We start from the raw sequence: 17,357 nt of genomic DNA, 5'->3' as shown, positions 1-17,357 counted from the left end.
TATACGTTTTAACGTTTAAAATTCTTCACACATTTTTACAGAAAATAATTCTTTTTTCACCGACTGGAGTTTAATATTACACGACTTACCGATACGCAGGCGAAGCAACATCATCACGCACATTTAGTAAGATGTCGCCCGTGCCCTCTCCGAACGGCAGGAGAACGATTTCGAGACAGTTAACTCCGTCACCTCTGTGACAACAAAGAAGGCATTTGGTACCGCATGAAACTCTTTGATTGATTAATTTAGATTTAAATTGGCAACAAAACATAAACTCACCGAAAACCTGAATTACACGTGCAAGTGAAGGAACCCAAAGCGTTGGCGCACGTGGCGTTGCTTGAACATGGGCTTTCTGTGTTACACTCGTTTATATCAAGGGTGCAGTTGTCCCCTGAATAATACATACGGTCCTTAACATTGGTGCTTTGCCCAGATTGCTGGATTCGTCCCACCGAAGATTTTTTTTAAAAAAAACGTATAAAGGCTAGACTATGAAAAACAAGGTTTACAAAACGAAAAGTGTATACCAGGAAAGGGGATTACAATACGTAAAAAAGTGATAAACAGTAATTCATCATTGGAATGTAAAATCGAACGTGTACACTTGGCTTATGATATTATTGTAGGAAGTGTATGGTGAAAGCCTTATTTTTTAAATACCTAAATATATGAAAATATCATAAGCATTCCAAATATACATAAATAACATTGCAACAAATCAAACAGTACATACCGGTATACCCATTAGCACACATGCAGGTGTAGTTGGAGGTGGCTGGAGAGGGAATGCACTGACCGCCATTCATACAAGGACTCGGGTTACACGGATTGAATACGTTACATGTCGTGCCGGAGTAGAACGTGTTGCAAGCGCAGGCAAAAGTGAGCACACCGGTGGTGCATTGGCCGTTCGGACAAGGGTTCGACTGGCATTGATCTTCAACTGAAAGGATTTTTTCAAGTGGAGGACATCAGTATTCGTGTATCTGGCTCGAAGTGAACTTTCACATTTGCAATTACTTTTTTACAATTATGCATATGGTTTGTCGAAATTTTTTTTTGGTTTTACCGTAATTGTTTTTTTAGGTTTTAACCAACCTCGGCACACGCCCTGCGAATCCTTAACATAACCAGACTTGCAAACGCACTCCGCTGTGCCATCTACAAGATTCGAACAATCGGAAACAGCAAGATCGCACAACATGGAACTGAGAGTGTCGCAAGGTCGCCCCGCTGCACACAGGTCTGGAGTGACCGGGTTGAAATTGTTGAAACAACCACAGACCAGCTCCTGCTGATTTGGAGGGTACAGACAGTGGCCGGAGGTACATGTCCGCGTGCATTGTGAGGCTAAAACAGGTAATATAATTTAGAAACAGTAAAATTACATAAAATTCAGACTTTGATAGTTCCATAGTTGGTACTCGTGTTGCCCTTATGCTTAACTACCATAGCGCTTGGACATTTATTTTTTTGTCAGATTGCAGCATAGGCAAAACTTTGTTACTAAAACAACGTTCTATCAAATACAGGCGATCTATGTGTAGTTATGTAGGTTTAAATTCGCGTCGTTTACCATAAAAAAAACTTCAAAAAAATGATTACACCAAATCACATGGTTAAGTTTGCTACAACCTCGTTTAAACCTTAATATTAGACTGTATATAAACTATTTTGTATGTTCAAATATTGTAAATTGTACCTGTTGAAGTGGTAAACGTGACAGAAGACATGCACTGGTCGTTGCTCGTCACAGTTCCGTCATACACAGTGTTCGACTGCAGACCTGAGAAGATGTATCGGCTGATTCCAATTGTGTTTACCCGTGACATGGATATGCTTCCGCCCGAGATGTTGAACATGTAGTTAACCATTTCTCCATTCAACGGAGTGTATGTCACAGTCAACTCGACAGCATCTCGACCAAACTGAACTGCAACTTGTAGTTGGTTGCACGCTAAAAACAAAACAATGGAACGACTTAATTAATTCTGACATTTTTGAATACTTTCACGAATATGTGTCTTCTAGGGCATTAAGATTTCTCTACATGAATAACTAATTAAGGATTTTGTTTTCAGACGTTTGGAAATAATCATGGCAACTTTTAGAAAAGTAGTAAAGAAACGTCTTCTATTAGTTTTGTTTGTTTCACAGGTCTTACTTTGGCAAGAAAATCCGTCGCCGACGTGTCCCGTTATGCATTCACACACAAAAGAACCCATTGTGTTTCTGCAATCGGCATTTGCATGGCACGGTGTAGAATCGCATTCATTGATATCTGGTTTTCAAAGATAGGTTGAAGTTAAACTTTAAATTCGTTCGATCGAAAACAGATGCAGACAATTTGCCGAGAAAAAAACCTTTAATTGAAGTAATACCACCAGAGATAAATGATACTGTGCAACCTAAATTTACATGAGCTTTTCGAAATAAAAGGATACTTGAGCTAAACTAATTGTTAGTTATATATTTAAGCAGTCAATGCCAGGCTTTCTAATATTGTGGAAGAATTTATGTTGATTTTGGTCCAAACAATAGATATTCCTATTTTAACATTAAACAGTTCTAAAACAATCATATGCCGATTGCATCAAGTGTTTGCTGGTTAAAAATAAGTGCAAAGTGGGTGCGTAAAGGCCCGTTTTTAGTTAGTGTAGTTCACCCACAACAGCAGTGCAGATACCTGTGCAGCTGATACCGTCCCCAGTATATCCTAAATTGCAAGAACAGCGGAACGAACCAGGAGTGTTTTGACATGCTGCATTTGCGTGACAGTTGTCTGTACCGATGTCGCATTCATTGATATCTACGCAAAGCAGAAAGAAACGATTTTACTTCAAAACACGTTATGTCGGGTGGGACAAACGTCTCATACGTACCAGTGCAACTTATGCCATTTCCAGTTAATCCAGTATTGCAAGTGCACCTGAACGAACCAGGCGTGTTGTCGCATGTTGCATTTGCATGACAGTTGTCTGCATTGATGGCGCATTCGTTGATATCTGTGCACGACAAAAGTTTTATCATTTAAAAACACAAACAGCCGGTTGATCCAAACATCATACATACCTGCGCAACTTGTGCCATTCCCAGTAAATCCTGAATTGCACGCACATGAAAACGACCCAACCGAATTGGTGCAAGTTGCATTTGTGTCACATGAGTTGGCGTTGCACTCGTTGATGTCTAAAAAACATAGTAAAATACTTTGACTTATTGACGATTTTACTTTTGAAACACGTGTTGTTGGTTGGTCCAAGCATCATACGTACCTGCGCAACTTGTGCCATTCCCAGTGAATCCTGAATTGCACGCACACGAAGATGACCCAACCGAATTGGTGCAAGTTGCATTTGTGTCACATGGGTTGGCGTTACACTCGTTAATGTCTAAAAAAATATTACTTTGACTTACTGCCAACGCGGACAAATAAGTACAACGAGAACAAATAAGTACACCAATATAAAAAAGATGCCACTACGGTTGATTTGAAGAATGGAATATAGTATACCCAATTCATATGCCACTTACCGACACACAAAGTGCCGTTTCCAGTGAAACCAGCATTGCAGGCACATGTAAAGGAGCCCACCGTGTTGATGCATCGTGCCAGTGAATGGCAGTTATGCAAAGAAGAACTAGAGCATTCGTCGATATCTAAACATTAGACCAAAAAAGCTTTACTTGGTGTTGCTGTTACCTGGCATCCTTTGAGAATGTTAATTTTCAACACAAACCATGGAACTGGTCTACAAATACATTCTAAGGATAACTTTTCTAACACGTATGGTTAGACATCGTTGGGATAAGGGACGAACGTATTAATATCGGATTAGCTTACCAGAAAGTGTGGTTGCTGTGATGCTGGTTGTAGCTGTCATTGCAGTTGTGTCAGTGAGTGGTGTGGTTGCAGTTGCAGCTGTGCCAGGGGTTGATGTGGTGACAGTTGCAGTAGTGCCAGGAGTTGATGTGGTGGCGGTAGTGCTGAGTGTAGCTGTACTTGCCGTTGCAGTTGTGTCTGGGGTTGATGTAGCTGTTGTTGTTGCAGTTGTGTCAGGGGTTGATATTGTTGCATTTGCAGTTGTGCCAGAGGGTGATGTGGTTGTACTTGTGTTGGGGGTTGCTGTACTTGTCGTACTTGTCGTACTTGCGCAACTTGTGCCATTCCCAGTGAACCCTGAATTGCACGCACACGAAAACGACCCAACCGAATTGGTGCAAGTTGCACTTGTGTCACATGGGTTGGCGTTACACTCGTTGATGTCTAAAAAAACATTAAAATACTTTGACTTATTGACGATTTTACTTTTAAAACACGTGTTGTTGGTTGGTCCAAACATCATATGTACCTGCGCAACTTGAGCCATTCCCAGTAAATCCTGAATTACACGCACACGAAGATGACCCAACCGAATTGGTGCAAGTTGCATTTGTGTCACATGGGTTGGCGTTACACTCGTTGATGTCTAAAAAAACATTAAAATACTTTGACTTACTGCTAACGCGGACATATAAGTACAACGAGGACAAATAAGTACACCAATATCAAATAAGATGTTACTACGCTTGATTTGAAGAGTGGAGAGTAGGATGTCCAAGTCATATACCACTTACCGACGCACAAAGTGCCGTTTCCAGTGAAACCAGTATTGCAGGCACATGTAAAGGAGCCCACCGTGTTGATGCATCGTGCCAGGGAATGGCAGTTATGCAAAGAAGAACTAGAGCATTCGTCGATATCTAAACATTAGGCCAAAACAAGTTTTACTTGTGTTGCTGTTACCTAACATCCTTTGTGAAGTGTTAATTTTCAACTCAAACCATGGAACTGGCCTACTAATACATTCTAATGATGACTTTTCTAACACTTATGGTTAGACATAGTTGGGATAAGGGACGGTTTTAATATCGGATTAGCTTACCAGAAAGTGTGGTTGCTGTGATGCTGGGTGTACTTGCCGTTGCAGTTGTGCCAGGGGTTGATGCAGCTGTTGTTGTTGCAGTTGTGTCTGGGGTTGATGTGGCTATCGTTGCAGTTGTGTTGGGGGTTGCTGTACTTGTCGTTGCAGTTGTATTGGGGGTTGCTGTACTTGTCGTGACAGTTGTATTGGGGGTTGCTGAACTTGTCGTGACAGTTGTATTGGGGGTTGCTGCACTTGTCGTGGCAGTTGTATTGGGGGTTGCTGCACTTGTCGTGGCAGTTGTATTGGGGGTTGCTGTACTTGTCGTTGCAGCTGTGTCAGGAGTTGATGTGGTTGTAGTTGCAGTTGCAGTTGCAGTTGTGTTGGGGGTTGCTGAACTTGTCGTGACAGTTGTATTGGGGGTTGCTGAACTTGTCGTGACAGTTGTATTGGGGGTTGCTGCACTTGTCGTGGCAGTTGTATTGGGGGTTGCTGTACTTGTCGTTGCAGCTGTGTCAGGAGTTGATGTGGTTGTAGTTGCAGTTGCAGTTGCAGTTGCGTTGGGGGTTGCTGAACTTGTCGTGACAGTTGTATTGGGGGTTGCTGAACTTGTCGTGACAGTTGTATTGGGGGTTGCTGAACTTGTCGTGACAGTTGTATTGGGGGTTGCTGAACTTGTCGTGACATTTGTATTGGGGGTTGCTGAACTTGTCGTGACAGTTGTATTGGGGGTTGCTGCACTTGTCGTGGCAGTTGTATTGGGGGTTGCTGCACTTGTCGTTGCAGTTGTGCCAGAGGGTGATGTAGTTGTAGTTGCAGTTGTGTTGGGGGTAGCTGCACTTGTCGTTGTTATATTGGCTGCACTTGTCACAGAAGTTGTGCTTGTCATTTCTGTTGTGGCGATTGGCGTATTTACCGTTTCTGCACCTATCACAGTTACGAGGTAGAGCATAAACCCGAAACGCAGTGAAAAAAATGCAATCTATGCATGACATGCAATAACTTACTTCCGATAAAGGAGAAATTAAAGGTTTGTCCCGCCAGAGATTTTCCTTCGTGATTCAGAGCACCAAAGTCAATACTGAACGTGTAATTAACGCTTTCGCTAAGGCCATTTATTATATGCGTTATTCTTCCGTTGACTTCGTTAGTGGAATTCAAAGTTATTGAAGGGACACGGCCTGCCGATTCCGTTATTGTGTACTGTTGGACCCTTGGAACTGCCAGGAATGAAAATTCCACAGACGTGTTCATGTCTTGTTGAGCAAAGTTGACAATTCGGGCAGCTGTGAAATCGATTAGACATAAGCACAACAAAATAATACACACAATATATGCAACATATAACAGTACATTATGCGCAGCCCGTGTAGCGATTTTGAATGTACTGTGAACGAAACGAGAATATTTGCATTTGTAATGAAATGCAGCAAAATCGTTAATAAGGATATGTACCTGTGGTAAAGGTAACGGTATTGGAATAGTCGGTAAATCCCGACGGAGGAACGGCATATGCACGAACACGGCCATTACATATGACGTTGGACTGTGTTCCAAAGTTATAGTGGATGGTGGTTCCATTTCCGCTAAGCACCGAGGTGTTGCTGTCATCACACTGGACTAAATATTAAAAAAAAGCTTAGTCAGCAAGTAACCGAGCACAAAATAAAATTTCTGATTTCTAATAAAAAGATTTATGTTTCCAGCTAAGGGGGTGAAAAACGTTGTTTAACGTAACGATGTGACGAGTTGTAAACTCACTTTCAAGTTCGTAACGATCAGCATTTTCCACACTGTTGTAAGTGAACGTTGCCCCGCAACAGCCATCAGACACGTTTAGACCAGTTGGTGCCGGTGGAAGGCCACTTACTATAAAAGAAAATCAGCAATCAATTAAAAAAGAGTTCGAATCTGTTCTATAAATTTTTTCTCATTTCAATCAAATACCTTCCGAGACGTTTCCGAAAGCAGTCGTGTTGCTCGGTGTAAAACTGGACAGTGTAAAGTTGCGTGCTGTGGTGTTTAAAGTCGCTTCGGTAATCATAGAGACGCTTCCGTTACTGTTGAATCAGATGAGGCAGATTAGATGTGGTTATTAGCTAAATATTTGTCTCAATATTCATTGAAATGTCACTTTTAAGATATAATTTTAACAAACCTTACCGGAAACTGATGACGACAACGAATGTTACCCCCCCAAGAGCTGTTTGTGCTTCTTGCAAAAATGCATTTTGGTATTTTGATGCAAGCGCAGTAAATTCTGGTGACGCTGAGTCCAACAGCTGGCCGTTAAAACTTTCTTGGAGCAATGGAACCGCCAACTGCACTTTAATGGGTCCTGTAGAGAATGATTGATAATAAAAAGTGACTATATTTTGCCTTAATTCGCACACGTATGCATACTTCGTCACCTACCCAAAACAAGCTTCTATCAACTTACAGATTTTTGTTAACCTGGACCTAAAGACCTCATGAGGTAATTGCGCGCAAAACAATTAAAATAAAATAGGATAGGAGGTCTATGCCATCTCAAACCGTGTGCATATGGTTGGGCGGTTGTAAATTTTTGATCCACTTTATGGAGAATTGCCCACCTACAAGAATTTCTATTGAACTCACTCGTTCTTGAAGATACGGTGGGGGAGAAAACGGAAGCTGTGATTTCTATGTTGGAGCCAGTTTGTGTTAGAACTCTGACAGATATACTGTAGTCGGTGTTCGGGTTGAGGTCGCAGATGATTGCCAGCGATTTTGTGGAGTTTATGATAACAGTACTTGTTGATGTTGGGTGCGCTTTTATCTGCAGGGTTATTAATTTGAAGTTGAAGATGTCAAGACTTTAATTAACGCTTAAACATCACGCACGTACCTGGTAAGAGCCGTATGCAAATTGTCGATCAGCCAAAACAACAATGCAAAACCTTGTTGTTCTGATGATCAGGGGTGAAGAGAGCGTTGGAAGTTCTGTAAAACATGGTGATTGACAAAACACTTTTTCCGCAGTTTAGTTATTAAATACAAGGAAATTGTTTAGTTATTTAAAAGGCTAAAGTTACATGACTTTTTGTACTTTGTACAAACAAGATATATGCTTGGCTATATACCTAAAAATATTTCTTTTTCATGTTGCCAACTGACAATATCTGAAATAAATTTGCGAAATAGCATACACGAAACTACGTCGGTTTACCTCTAGAGCATGTCTAACACTCATTTTGAATAATGAGTCACATACGTACCCAGACATAAGCTGCTGTTATTCGTGTAAAACCCGTTTTGACAGACACAAGCGAAACTGCCATTCGTGTTGGTGCAGTTAGAGTTGGCTTGGCACGGCAAAGGTGTTTGTGCACATTCGTCTATATCTTCGCACGCGAATCCGTTACCGGTGTAGCCTGTGTTACACGCGCACGTAAAGCTTCCGTTCGTGTTGGTGCAGTTAGAGTTGGCGTGGCACTGCGAAGGTGTTTGTGCACATTCGTTTATATCTTCGCACGAAATTCCGTCACCGCTGTAGCCTGTGTTACACACGCACGTGAAACTTCCGTTCGTGTTGGTGCAGTTGGAGTTGGCTTGGCACGGCGAAGGTGTTAGTACACATTCGTTGATGTCTTCGCAAGTGGCTCCGTTACTGGTAAATCCTGTGCTGCACACGCACGTGAAGCTTCCGTTCGTGTTGGTGCAGTTGGAGTTGGCGTGGCAGGGCGAAGTGGTAACTGCACATTCGTCTATATCTTCGCACGTAATTCCGTCACCGGTGTAGCCTGTGTTGCATTTGCACGTGAAGCTTCCGTTCGAGTTTGTGCAGTTAGAGTTGGCGTGGCACGGCGAAGGTGTTTGTGAACATTCGTTTATATCTTCGCACGCGAATCCATTACCGGTGTAGCCTGTGTTACATGCGCACGTGAAGCTTCCGTTCGTGTTGGTGCAGTTGGAGTTGGCATGGCACGGGGAAGTGGTATCTGCACATTCGTCTATGTCGTCGCACGTTATTCCGTCACCGGTGTAGCCTGTGTTGCACGCGCACGTGAAGCTTCCGTTCGTGTTGGTGCAGTTAGAGTTGGCGTGGCACGGCGAAGGTGTTTGTGCACATTCGTCTATATCGTCGCACGTTATTCCGTCACCGCTGTAGCCTGTGTTACATGCGCACGTGAAGCTTCCGTTCGTGTTGGTGCAGTTCGAGTTGGCGTGGCACGGAAAAGGTGTTTGTGCACATTCGTTGATGTCTTCGCAAGTGGCTCCGTTGCTGGTAAATCCTGTGCTGCACACGCACGTGAAGCTTCCGTTAGTGTTGGTACAGTTGGAGTTGGCATGGCACGGCGAAGTGGTAACTGCACATTCGTCTATATCTTCGCACGTTATTCCGTCACCGCTGTAGCCTGTGGTACATGCGCACGTGAAGCTTCCGTTCGTGTTGGTGCAGTTGGAGTTGGCGTGGCACGGCGAAGGTGTTTGTGCACATTCGTTGATGTCTTCGCAAGTGGCTCCGTTGCTGGTAAATCCGGTGCTACACACGCACGTGAAGCTTCCGTTAGTGTTGGTGCAGTTGGAGTTGGCATGGCACGGCGAAGTGGCAACTGCACATTCGTCTATATCTTCGCACGTTGTTCCGGCGCCGGTGTAGCCTGTGTTACACGCGCACGTGAAGCTTCCGTTCGTGTTGGTGCAGTTAGAGTTGGCTTGGCACGGCAAAGGTGTTTGTGCACATTCGTCTATATCTTCGCAAGCGAATCCGTCACCGCTGTAGCCTGTGTTACACGCGCACGTGAAGCTTCCGTTCGTGTTGGTGCAGTTGGAGTTGGCGTGGCACTGCGAAGGTGTTTGTGCACATTCGTTTATATCTTCGCACGAAATTCCGTCACCGGTGAAGCCAACGCTGCAAGTGCACACGAAGCTACCGTTCGTGTTGGTGCAGCTGGAGTTGGCATGGCACGGCGAAGTGGTAACTGCACATTCGTTTATATCTTCACATGTAATTCCGTCTCCGGTGAAACCAACGCTGCAGGTGCAAATGAAGCTTCCGTTCGTGTTGGTGCAGCTCGAGTTGGCATGGCACGGCGAAGGGGTCAGTCCACATTCGTCAATGTCAACGCAGGTCAAGCCATCACCCGTGAAGCCTGTGTTGCATACGCACTCGTAGCTGCCTTCCGTGTTGTTGCAAGCAAATCGAATGTCGGACGTTGAACAATTGTTTAATGAACTGTTGCTGCACTCGTCTGTAAACAAACGTTTGGTATACTTGCAGGTTTGTTTACCTTTACGGGCAACAAAAAATGCTTTCAAAATTATGCTTGCGCTTCTAACAAGAAACAGTCTCATACTTAAATTACCTATGTCGACACAAGTCCCGTTCTCGAGTTGGTACCCGAAGATACACACGCAATCGTAGGCTCCCTCCGTGTTAAAACAACGCGCATTTGCCGAACAAAGACTTGTGTTTCCACTGCACTCGTCGATGTCATTGCATACCTGTGCATATGGAATTAGGGTTGTGATTTATGGCTCTAATTAACAACATTTTGTTGACATTAAGTGTTTTGAACTCACAGATCCGTCCCCGGTGTAGCCGCTGAGACAAATGCATTGAAACGATCCGGGTTGATTCAAGCAGGTCGAGTTTGCGGCGGTGCAGTTGTTAAGAGTGGAATTTCCGCATTCGTCGATGTCCGTGCAAGAGGAGTTTCCACTCAGTCGTTGGTAACCTTGGCTAAAAAAGCAGCGACAACCTTAACCTAATATTGTTATGTTGACATATTACTTACTTTTGTATTCAATAGATATAGGACAGTGTCCTCAATACCTTGACAAAATTCTAAAAAACGTCACGGTTGCCTGACTAATAACAAGAATTACCTGCAATCGCATCGGAAAGAACCGTCAAGGTTGGAACACTGCTCTGTAGTATTAAGACACACCGCGGTTGTGCCCGAGCACTCGTCTACGTCCTCACATATGAAAACGCTCGAACCCCTGAATTCAAGGCACGTCTTAAAGGAGTGATAGTTGCACAATGCTGTAATGCGATTACCTTTGATACCCGTTCTTGCAATCACATTGAAACGATCCTGGTGTATTCAAGCACATCGATGTAGTGTTGGTGCAGTTGTGTGATCCGTCAGTGCACTCGTCGACGTCTTCGCACATTTCTCCATTTTTAACAAACCCTGCTACGCATTCGCAGCTGCATGGAAAGCGACAAGATAAATGCTTGGTCATAATTATCATGCCAGTTTTTCTGTAATCATGAGCATAACGAACACCGAAACGACAGTACCATGTAGCGTGCCTTAGCAGCTATTACTACTGGTAGAATTGAGTAACACTCGTCTCAATGCAATAACTACCTGAAATTTCCAACTGTATTTAAGCATTGTGAATTGGAGACGGTCGCGCAAGTGTCATTGGAAGTGTTACACTCGTCGATGTCCGCACAACGAGTAGAGTCGGTTGAGTTCACTTCGAATCCGCTGTTACACGAGCAGTTGAACGCGTTGAACACGGGTTGACAATTTTGCTCACAAGGGTTGGATAAGCAAAGATCGACGATGGTACAGTTTCTACCGTTACCTGTCAAAGAGAGGGTTGAACAATAAATATGGTTTGCTATAGATTTAAAGTAACGATGTTAACAATAAGCACTAACGCAGTTGTCGAAACGTAAGTACGCGAAACAACCATAAAAGTTTTACCTTACCTTATCGAACGTTGTAAAATAAGAAAAACTGTGAGGTTGCGCTAGTGAAATACCATTAACACAGCAAATCACTTACAAAAAATAAAATAATTATTTGAGATAAATTATCAGTAAGGATGTTTAATTACCTTGAGATCCCTCGGAAAAATATCACTTGCTTGTAAAAATTACTTCAGAGATTGTGAGTGTTACATGTTTTTGAGTCGCACTTTTACATTAACGTTTTTTTTCTACTTCATACGACCGGGCGAATATGTGTGCCAGGCGCTAAATGTTGTACGTGTGTCGTAAAACCAAATATAAAATGAAGCAATTACGCACCAGTTGTTCCTTCTGGACAGGCGCTGCAGTTAAAACCGGTCTCGGGGGCTACACTATCAGTGCAGTTTACACCATCGTAACATGCTGACAGAGTGCACTCGTTTCGATCTTGCGAGCAATCGACTCCATCCCACGCGTCAGTGCAGTTGCATCCCACAATCTATAGAAGTAACACCGATGCAATCAAAGATTTTTGCCTTCAGTTAAACAAGCATATTGTAAAATATTACAAAATCACATTTTCGGGAGAAAATTCTTTGCAATTTTCCTATCTTTCTTTACAATTTTACTCACGATGAAGTTGTTTCCGCTCGATGCGGATTCGTCATATAGACATTCTCCGCTGTTGTTGCACACACAAAGTTTTACACACACAGTTAGCGTCGCCTGGGCACTCTCTGAATCAGTAGCTGTTATTGTCAACGTCAAATTTGCAGTCATGCGGTTGGCCTCTGTTGGCGTCCAAGTCACCATTCCCGTATCTGAAACAGAATTGTAGACAGTTTATTCTCTATTATTCAGACGTTTATTTTAATGATTCGTTACGATTGTAAAATCAAACATTTTTAATTGGTTTTGTACAATGTGCGTACTTTCATCAATAGCAATTCCTGAAATGGAATTATCGGATACGGTTCCAAACGTTATCGTGTGTCCATCCTCGTCAGTAGCTGACACGTTAAAATTTGCCAATATCCCCAGTTGAGCTTGGAAGCAGTTGTTTATCAGGTCTCCATTATCGACGATGGTTATATTAGGCGGAGTGTTTCCTGCAACAAAGATAAAATTCATTGGTTTTTAGCAACAAGCTTCGTTAAATGTAACAGACGTGGCAAACTATAAAATGTTTCAGGTTAAAGTTTTTATTGCTTGGAAACCTGGTATATACAGCAACCTACCAACGGCGGCAGTTTCTTGTGCCTGTTCGTTTGCCCCTTGCAAGGTGTTGGCGCCAATATCTGAGCGATTGGTGGTCGAGAAATCGAAGATACACTGAGTCGAAATCACATTGGTCTCGTTGTTGGTACAGTTTGCTACAATTTCTTGGAAGTGACTCATATTTTTCTGCGTTGAGACAATATCTTCCAGGAATGGTGGCTCTGCCGTGTTGCTTGGGTTGTGGAATTCGAAGGTGTCGTTGCCTCCGGAGTAGTTGAAGTAACTCTCGGACACGTTGGCGACCTTCCCTGAAAAACGAAATACAAGACGCATTTTGTGTTTGCAGAATATTAAACCTTCCTGGCGAAATATTTTTCTAAACATCAACAAACTGAGCTATCCGCAAGATCGCTATGTTGGACATAGAAATACAGACAAGACGTATTTATGGACTTTTCCGGGTTAAACACGTTTGTTTGCTAGAAATTTTCCCAAAAAAAGGCAACTTATGACCACTTACAGCTTTGTCCGAACGGATACAAGGGACGCTCGTTAAGCGTTCCATTAAGAATGTCCAAGTTTTCAGTGGGTTGCAGACTGGCGTAGTCGATGACTGTTCCATTGCGAAATTCAAAGTCGTCTGTCTGGTTTCCATTCCAATTTCCTGAACGAAGATTTATTCTTAATTCTCGTTTTAGTCTTGAGCGAGGCAGTTGGTTGCCAACTGATTTTTAACGTCATTAGCTTATAAACCACTTTGCCGCTGCAGGGCCATTGATAATTTGTAATTGAGATAAATGACATGAGAGAACTGACGAATCTAAGAGCAGGCAGCTTTATAGTTGCATTCGGTCCAAAAGCAACCTTGCCTTATTATAGCGGTTATCAATATATGATAAAATACAGTTTGAACGCAAAAACAAGTTTTTTAAAGGAAAAACCTAAGTGATAATAGCAAGTGCTCACCCATCAGTCCCCGCATCACATTCCTTAAATTCTCCGCCCCGGCCACGGTTAGTGATAGAATTCCGGTGGACACGGTAACATCCAACTGTGTGCCGCTTGGAAACCTTGCCGAATATGTCCCGTTCTCGAATGTCAAAGACACTTGTCCTATTATCGTTGATACTACAATTCAAAGAACACCCATTTAATCTCGCAAAACGTGTACACAATTGTTTGCACAACAGGATATGCTGTCTTTCGTGCAAAGTTGTTTCTTTTTGTTATTGTATGACTCTTGCACTTCACCCTAACTATCCTGTTAGGTAAATGTTGCTGCACATATATGTAATAACGACAAACACATCCTACATTCATCGAGGCCGGTAGTTTCATTGCCATCCACTTTAACTAGGATTGCGGTTTCGTTGTCTGGGACGCTCTCGAATTGAACCTGCACGACACAAGTTTTATGGTCAGTTTACAGATGTGGTAATTGTCATGAAAATTGCTCCCGGTGAAAAAGAAATGCACACATCTCTGACCATTACTAATGGCAACACGTCGCACGATTGCGAAAGTTTCTTTTGAAAAACTAATGTGAAAAATTATAAATACTCCCCGAGACTTTTGAAACAACATAGATGGTTGCAATTGATCTCTTTAGGTATATAATTCGTATTTAATTTTTCATTTAAGATAAAGCCTTACGGTAGATGAGCTGCTGTTCAAGTCCTTGGCGGCGAAAGCACTGAAGGCCGTAGCGAGGGTGAGGGTTCCGTCGGCTTTGATTGCGCGCTGCGTTCTTCCTTGCAACACGAAAACGCCGGGCACGTACACCAAGAAATACTCACCCAAACCGTTAAAAGTGTACGATGCGCCGTCAAGAGTAGTGATATGCGGATCACCGAACATGTTTCCTGCACAAGATAATCGGATGAGCAAAGTTGTTGTGCAAAGCAGGTAAAACTAGAAAACTTCTGACAGCGTAAAATGCGGAGATGGCTTACAATACGCAATACATAGTTTGCTCGATAATAATTACAGTTTGCTACCCAAAATCGGATCGCTACAATTAATTAGGGAATCCCTGTGGGTTTGAGTCAACTAACAATTAGACATACTTCGTGGAATTGGTCTGTACAGGGCGCAGCTTGGAGCAGGTCGTCTTCTGTTGTACATGTCGCAGTAACCCGCCTGAAGGCCGCTTGCGCAACATTGGCGGCGAGGAATCAAATCTCCATCTGACAAAAATTTTGTAAACGAAAATTATATTAAATGTTGGGAAAATGGAAGGTACCATGTGTAAATTTTTGTCATATTTATTGAGTTTTAAAACCTACTTCTCTACTTTTAGAAATTAAGAAAATATAAAACTAAAAAGTTAATTTCGCACGTACTGAGTGTTGCCTGGTACTGTGCATCCAACACTGACTGTTGTCTAAAGATGTCGAAACCATATTCGTCCAAGATGGGAATCTGAAATCTCTCAGCGCGGCTTGCAAGCGGTCCGGTTACCAAAGGATTGAAGAAGCGAGAAAAGAAGAAACGGAAAAATGGTATGTAACAACAGCGCGGACCAGTTCCCAGAAATGGTTGATAGCAATGTCCGAAAAAACCTGTGTGCGTAGAATAATGTTAATTAGAAATATATTAAACGGCGACAGAATGCGAGTATACTTACTGTCCAATTCCCACTCATTCGTAGCAACTGATGAGTATCCTCGGTTTGGAAAGCGGGTGTTGATGAGATGAAACAGATATCCACCCGTAATAGCGTACCTTGAATCCACTATTGCCTGACCCTCGGAGCAAGGACAAGGCATAGTAGACGGCTGGTAATCCGTTGCGGCGTCATTTACGTACCAGGACACACAGCCGCACTGGGCCTGTTGCTCGGCCGACTTAGTGGGCGTCAGGTGATAGAAATATTGTCCAGCTTTCTGGCCACCTGCGCAACATATTTGTATGTTGAAAAGAACTGACAGATAATGAAAAAACTACATGTTAAAAATAAAGTTGATGTAGTACATATTACGAATAGCATAATTACTAAATACGTCGTCCCATGATACTATACTGAATAAAAATGTTATGTTTCAATGGTTTTTTCAAGATGACACGCTACATTTTGTGATCCAGTAGTTTCATTACATCCTACCTATCCTTTGAGTTCTCAGGTCGGGTAGATATTCTCCTTGTATTTCGTCGAATGAAAGCTCATCGCCATTGGTGTAACCGATTAGACCATTATCAATGGAGCGCAGGCCAACCCTCCAAAGCATACTCCTCTCTTGGTAGAGAAATATGGCATAGGTGTCGCATCCATCGCTGGCCACAACGCATTGGAAAGTGCTCGGCTGTGAATAGGAAGCAAAATTACACAACAGAATAAAAAAATGTGCTGTCGCGGACCAAATGCAACATATAACTAACGTAAGGGCTTTGAGCATGTTTTCCACTATTATTGTGTTGTGTGCAGATGGGAAACATTTACAAAATTTGCGGGTTAACAAAGCAAATCCGTTTCCTTAATAAACACACGCTGAGCATGCAATTTCTCCATCCAGCCGTGTTAAAAGGTTTACTTTTGTTATAGCCGGCGGTCATTCCAAAGTGAATAAATTTGTTTGTTTATCAATAAAAGAGAAACTATACACACATGGTCACGGTGTCCTGTCGCCCATTCCGGAAACATCACCACCTCGCTCCACGTCGCTTTCACAACGAAGACCGGATTGAATCCCGTTAAATTGAACTTCCTCGAAATTCTTTGACCTGTTTCTGTCACTATCGCCATTTGGTTAATAGTCAGGGTTGACGCAATCGTGTCGTAAAACTAAATAAAAAAGGGGTGATGAAATTAACTAATCGATCCATAACAGAAGATTGTAACATTTTTATGAGGAAGTGATAAATGTGTTATATTAATGAGAAAAAACGCAATTGATCAAAGTTTGTTTGTTCCGTGGCTTTAATAATTTGTCATCTTTGCCGCATTTTTTTTTCACTGCAGCGGTAGGTCGTCCAGGGTGACGCAGGCATTGATCAAAATTAATGATTGGCGACACTGCGTTAGATCGCAATTTAGATTGTAGTTCATCACGCATTAAGTCATATTCTGGGTGGACGGTTAATTTTGACCACTCAGAATTACCAAATTTACGAAATTCACGTCGGTCTACTCTGAGAGAGTTGTTACCTGGTAGTAAATTCGGCCGTTGTTATTCGGTGATGGATGAAAGTCGTCCCAGAATGGCGCAAGCAAAGCTAGATTACGATTCGAACTCTCAAAACCATTTGAATAGGGTCGATACAAGGATCCAGCCCAGTAGAATGATGTCCCGAAATACATTAGACCGTTTGAAGTGATGCGGACCTGTCGGTACGTCCTCAGTCCAAAAGGAATCCCATGTTCAAGTCTGGGTTTTACATAATGTGAGTAACAAGGTGATATTTGCAAGGCTTAAAATTTAACGAACAAGAAACAGCCTGAAAGTGATAAAGGTCAGTATACGCTTTGATTGATAGTTTTCATATTTTTTGACTTGCTCTTTGAAACGAGTTAAACTGTAGTAGCAAGGGTATAATGGTAAAACACGGTTGGTTGA

General features: G+C 42.5%; 1 protein-coding gene across 4 annotated transcripts in view; it reads right to left on the bottom strand.

Annotated features, from left to right (window-relative positions):
* Positions 1-17,357, bottom strand: part of LOC145903874 (uncharacterized) — a 60,978-nt gene that overhangs the window by 31,211 nt on the left and 12,410 nt on the right. For all 4 annotated transcript variants that reach the window (XM_082992056.1, XM_082992054.1, XM_082992052.1 and 1 more), the window contains 42 exons: positions 16,949-17,168; positions 16,409-16,585; positions 15,908-16,106; positions 15,431-15,697; positions 15,147-15,365; positions 14,871-14,990; positions 14,458-14,666; positions 14,119-14,200; positions 13,771-13,932; positions 13,325-13,468; positions 12,825-13,112; positions 12,519-12,695; positions 12,220-12,407; positions 11,926-12,085; positions 11,255-11,477; positions 10,939-11,091; positions 10,764-10,880; positions 10,458-10,617; positions 10,241-10,379; positions 8,150-10,126; positions 7,780-7,874; positions 7,530-7,710; positions 7,074-7,248; positions 6,858-6,970; positions 6,672-6,779; positions 6,366-6,530; positions 5,918-6,196; positions 4,932-5,837; positions 4,624-4,749; positions 4,359-4,475; positions 3,851-4,273; positions 3,541-3,666; positions 3,282-3,398; positions 3,079-3,195; positions 2,889-3,011; positions 2,693-2,815; positions 2,171-2,287; positions 1,709-1,963; positions 1,105-1,356; positions 740-949; positions 283-397; positions 90-194 (listed from right to left, as the gene is read on the bottom strand). In XM_082992056.1, the coding sequence (XP_082848182.1) occupies positions 90-194; positions 283-397; positions 740-949; positions 1,105-1,356; positions 1,709-1,963; positions 2,171-2,287; positions 2,693-2,815; positions 2,889-3,011; positions 3,079-3,195; positions 3,282-3,398; positions 3,541-3,666; positions 3,851-4,273; positions 4,359-4,475; positions 4,624-4,749; positions 4,932-5,837; positions 5,918-6,196; positions 6,366-6,530; positions 6,672-6,779; positions 6,858-6,970; positions 7,074-7,248; positions 7,530-7,710; positions 7,780-7,874; positions 8,150-10,126; positions 10,241-10,379; positions 10,458-10,617; positions 10,764-10,880; positions 10,939-11,091; positions 11,255-11,477; positions 11,926-12,085; positions 12,220-12,407; positions 12,519-12,695; positions 12,825-13,112; positions 13,325-13,468; positions 13,771-13,932; positions 14,119-14,200; positions 14,458-14,666; positions 14,871-14,990; positions 15,147-15,365; positions 15,431-15,697; positions 15,908-16,106; positions 16,409-16,585; positions 16,949-17,168 (9,729 nt within the window). The remainder of the gene's footprint in view (positions 1-89; positions 195-282; positions 398-739; positions 950-1,104; positions 1,357-1,708; positions 1,964-2,170; positions 2,288-2,692; positions 2,816-2,888; positions 3,012-3,078; positions 3,196-3,281; positions 3,399-3,540; positions 3,667-3,850; positions 4,274-4,358; positions 4,476-4,623; positions 4,750-4,931; positions 5,838-5,917; positions 6,197-6,365; positions 6,531-6,671; positions 6,780-6,857; positions 6,971-7,073; positions 7,249-7,529; positions 7,711-7,779; positions 7,875-8,149; positions 10,127-10,240; positions 10,380-10,457; positions 10,618-10,763; positions 10,881-10,938; positions 11,092-11,254; positions 11,478-11,925; positions 12,086-12,219; positions 12,408-12,518; positions 12,696-12,824; positions 13,113-13,324; positions 13,469-13,770; positions 13,933-14,118; positions 14,201-14,457; positions 14,667-14,870; positions 14,991-15,146; positions 15,366-15,430; positions 15,698-15,907; positions 16,107-16,408; positions 16,586-16,948; positions 17,169-17,357) is intronic.

Source organism: Ascidia mentula, chromosome 5 (genome assembly GCF_947561715.1).
Source record: "Ascidia mentula chromosome 5, kaAscMent1.1, whole genome shotgun sequence".
In the NCBI taxonomy this organism is placed as follows: Eukaryota; Metazoa; Chordata; class Ascidiacea; order Phlebobranchia; family Ascidiidae; genus Ascidia; species Ascidia mentula.
This window is presented reverse-complemented; position numbering and strand designations above follow the sequence as displayed.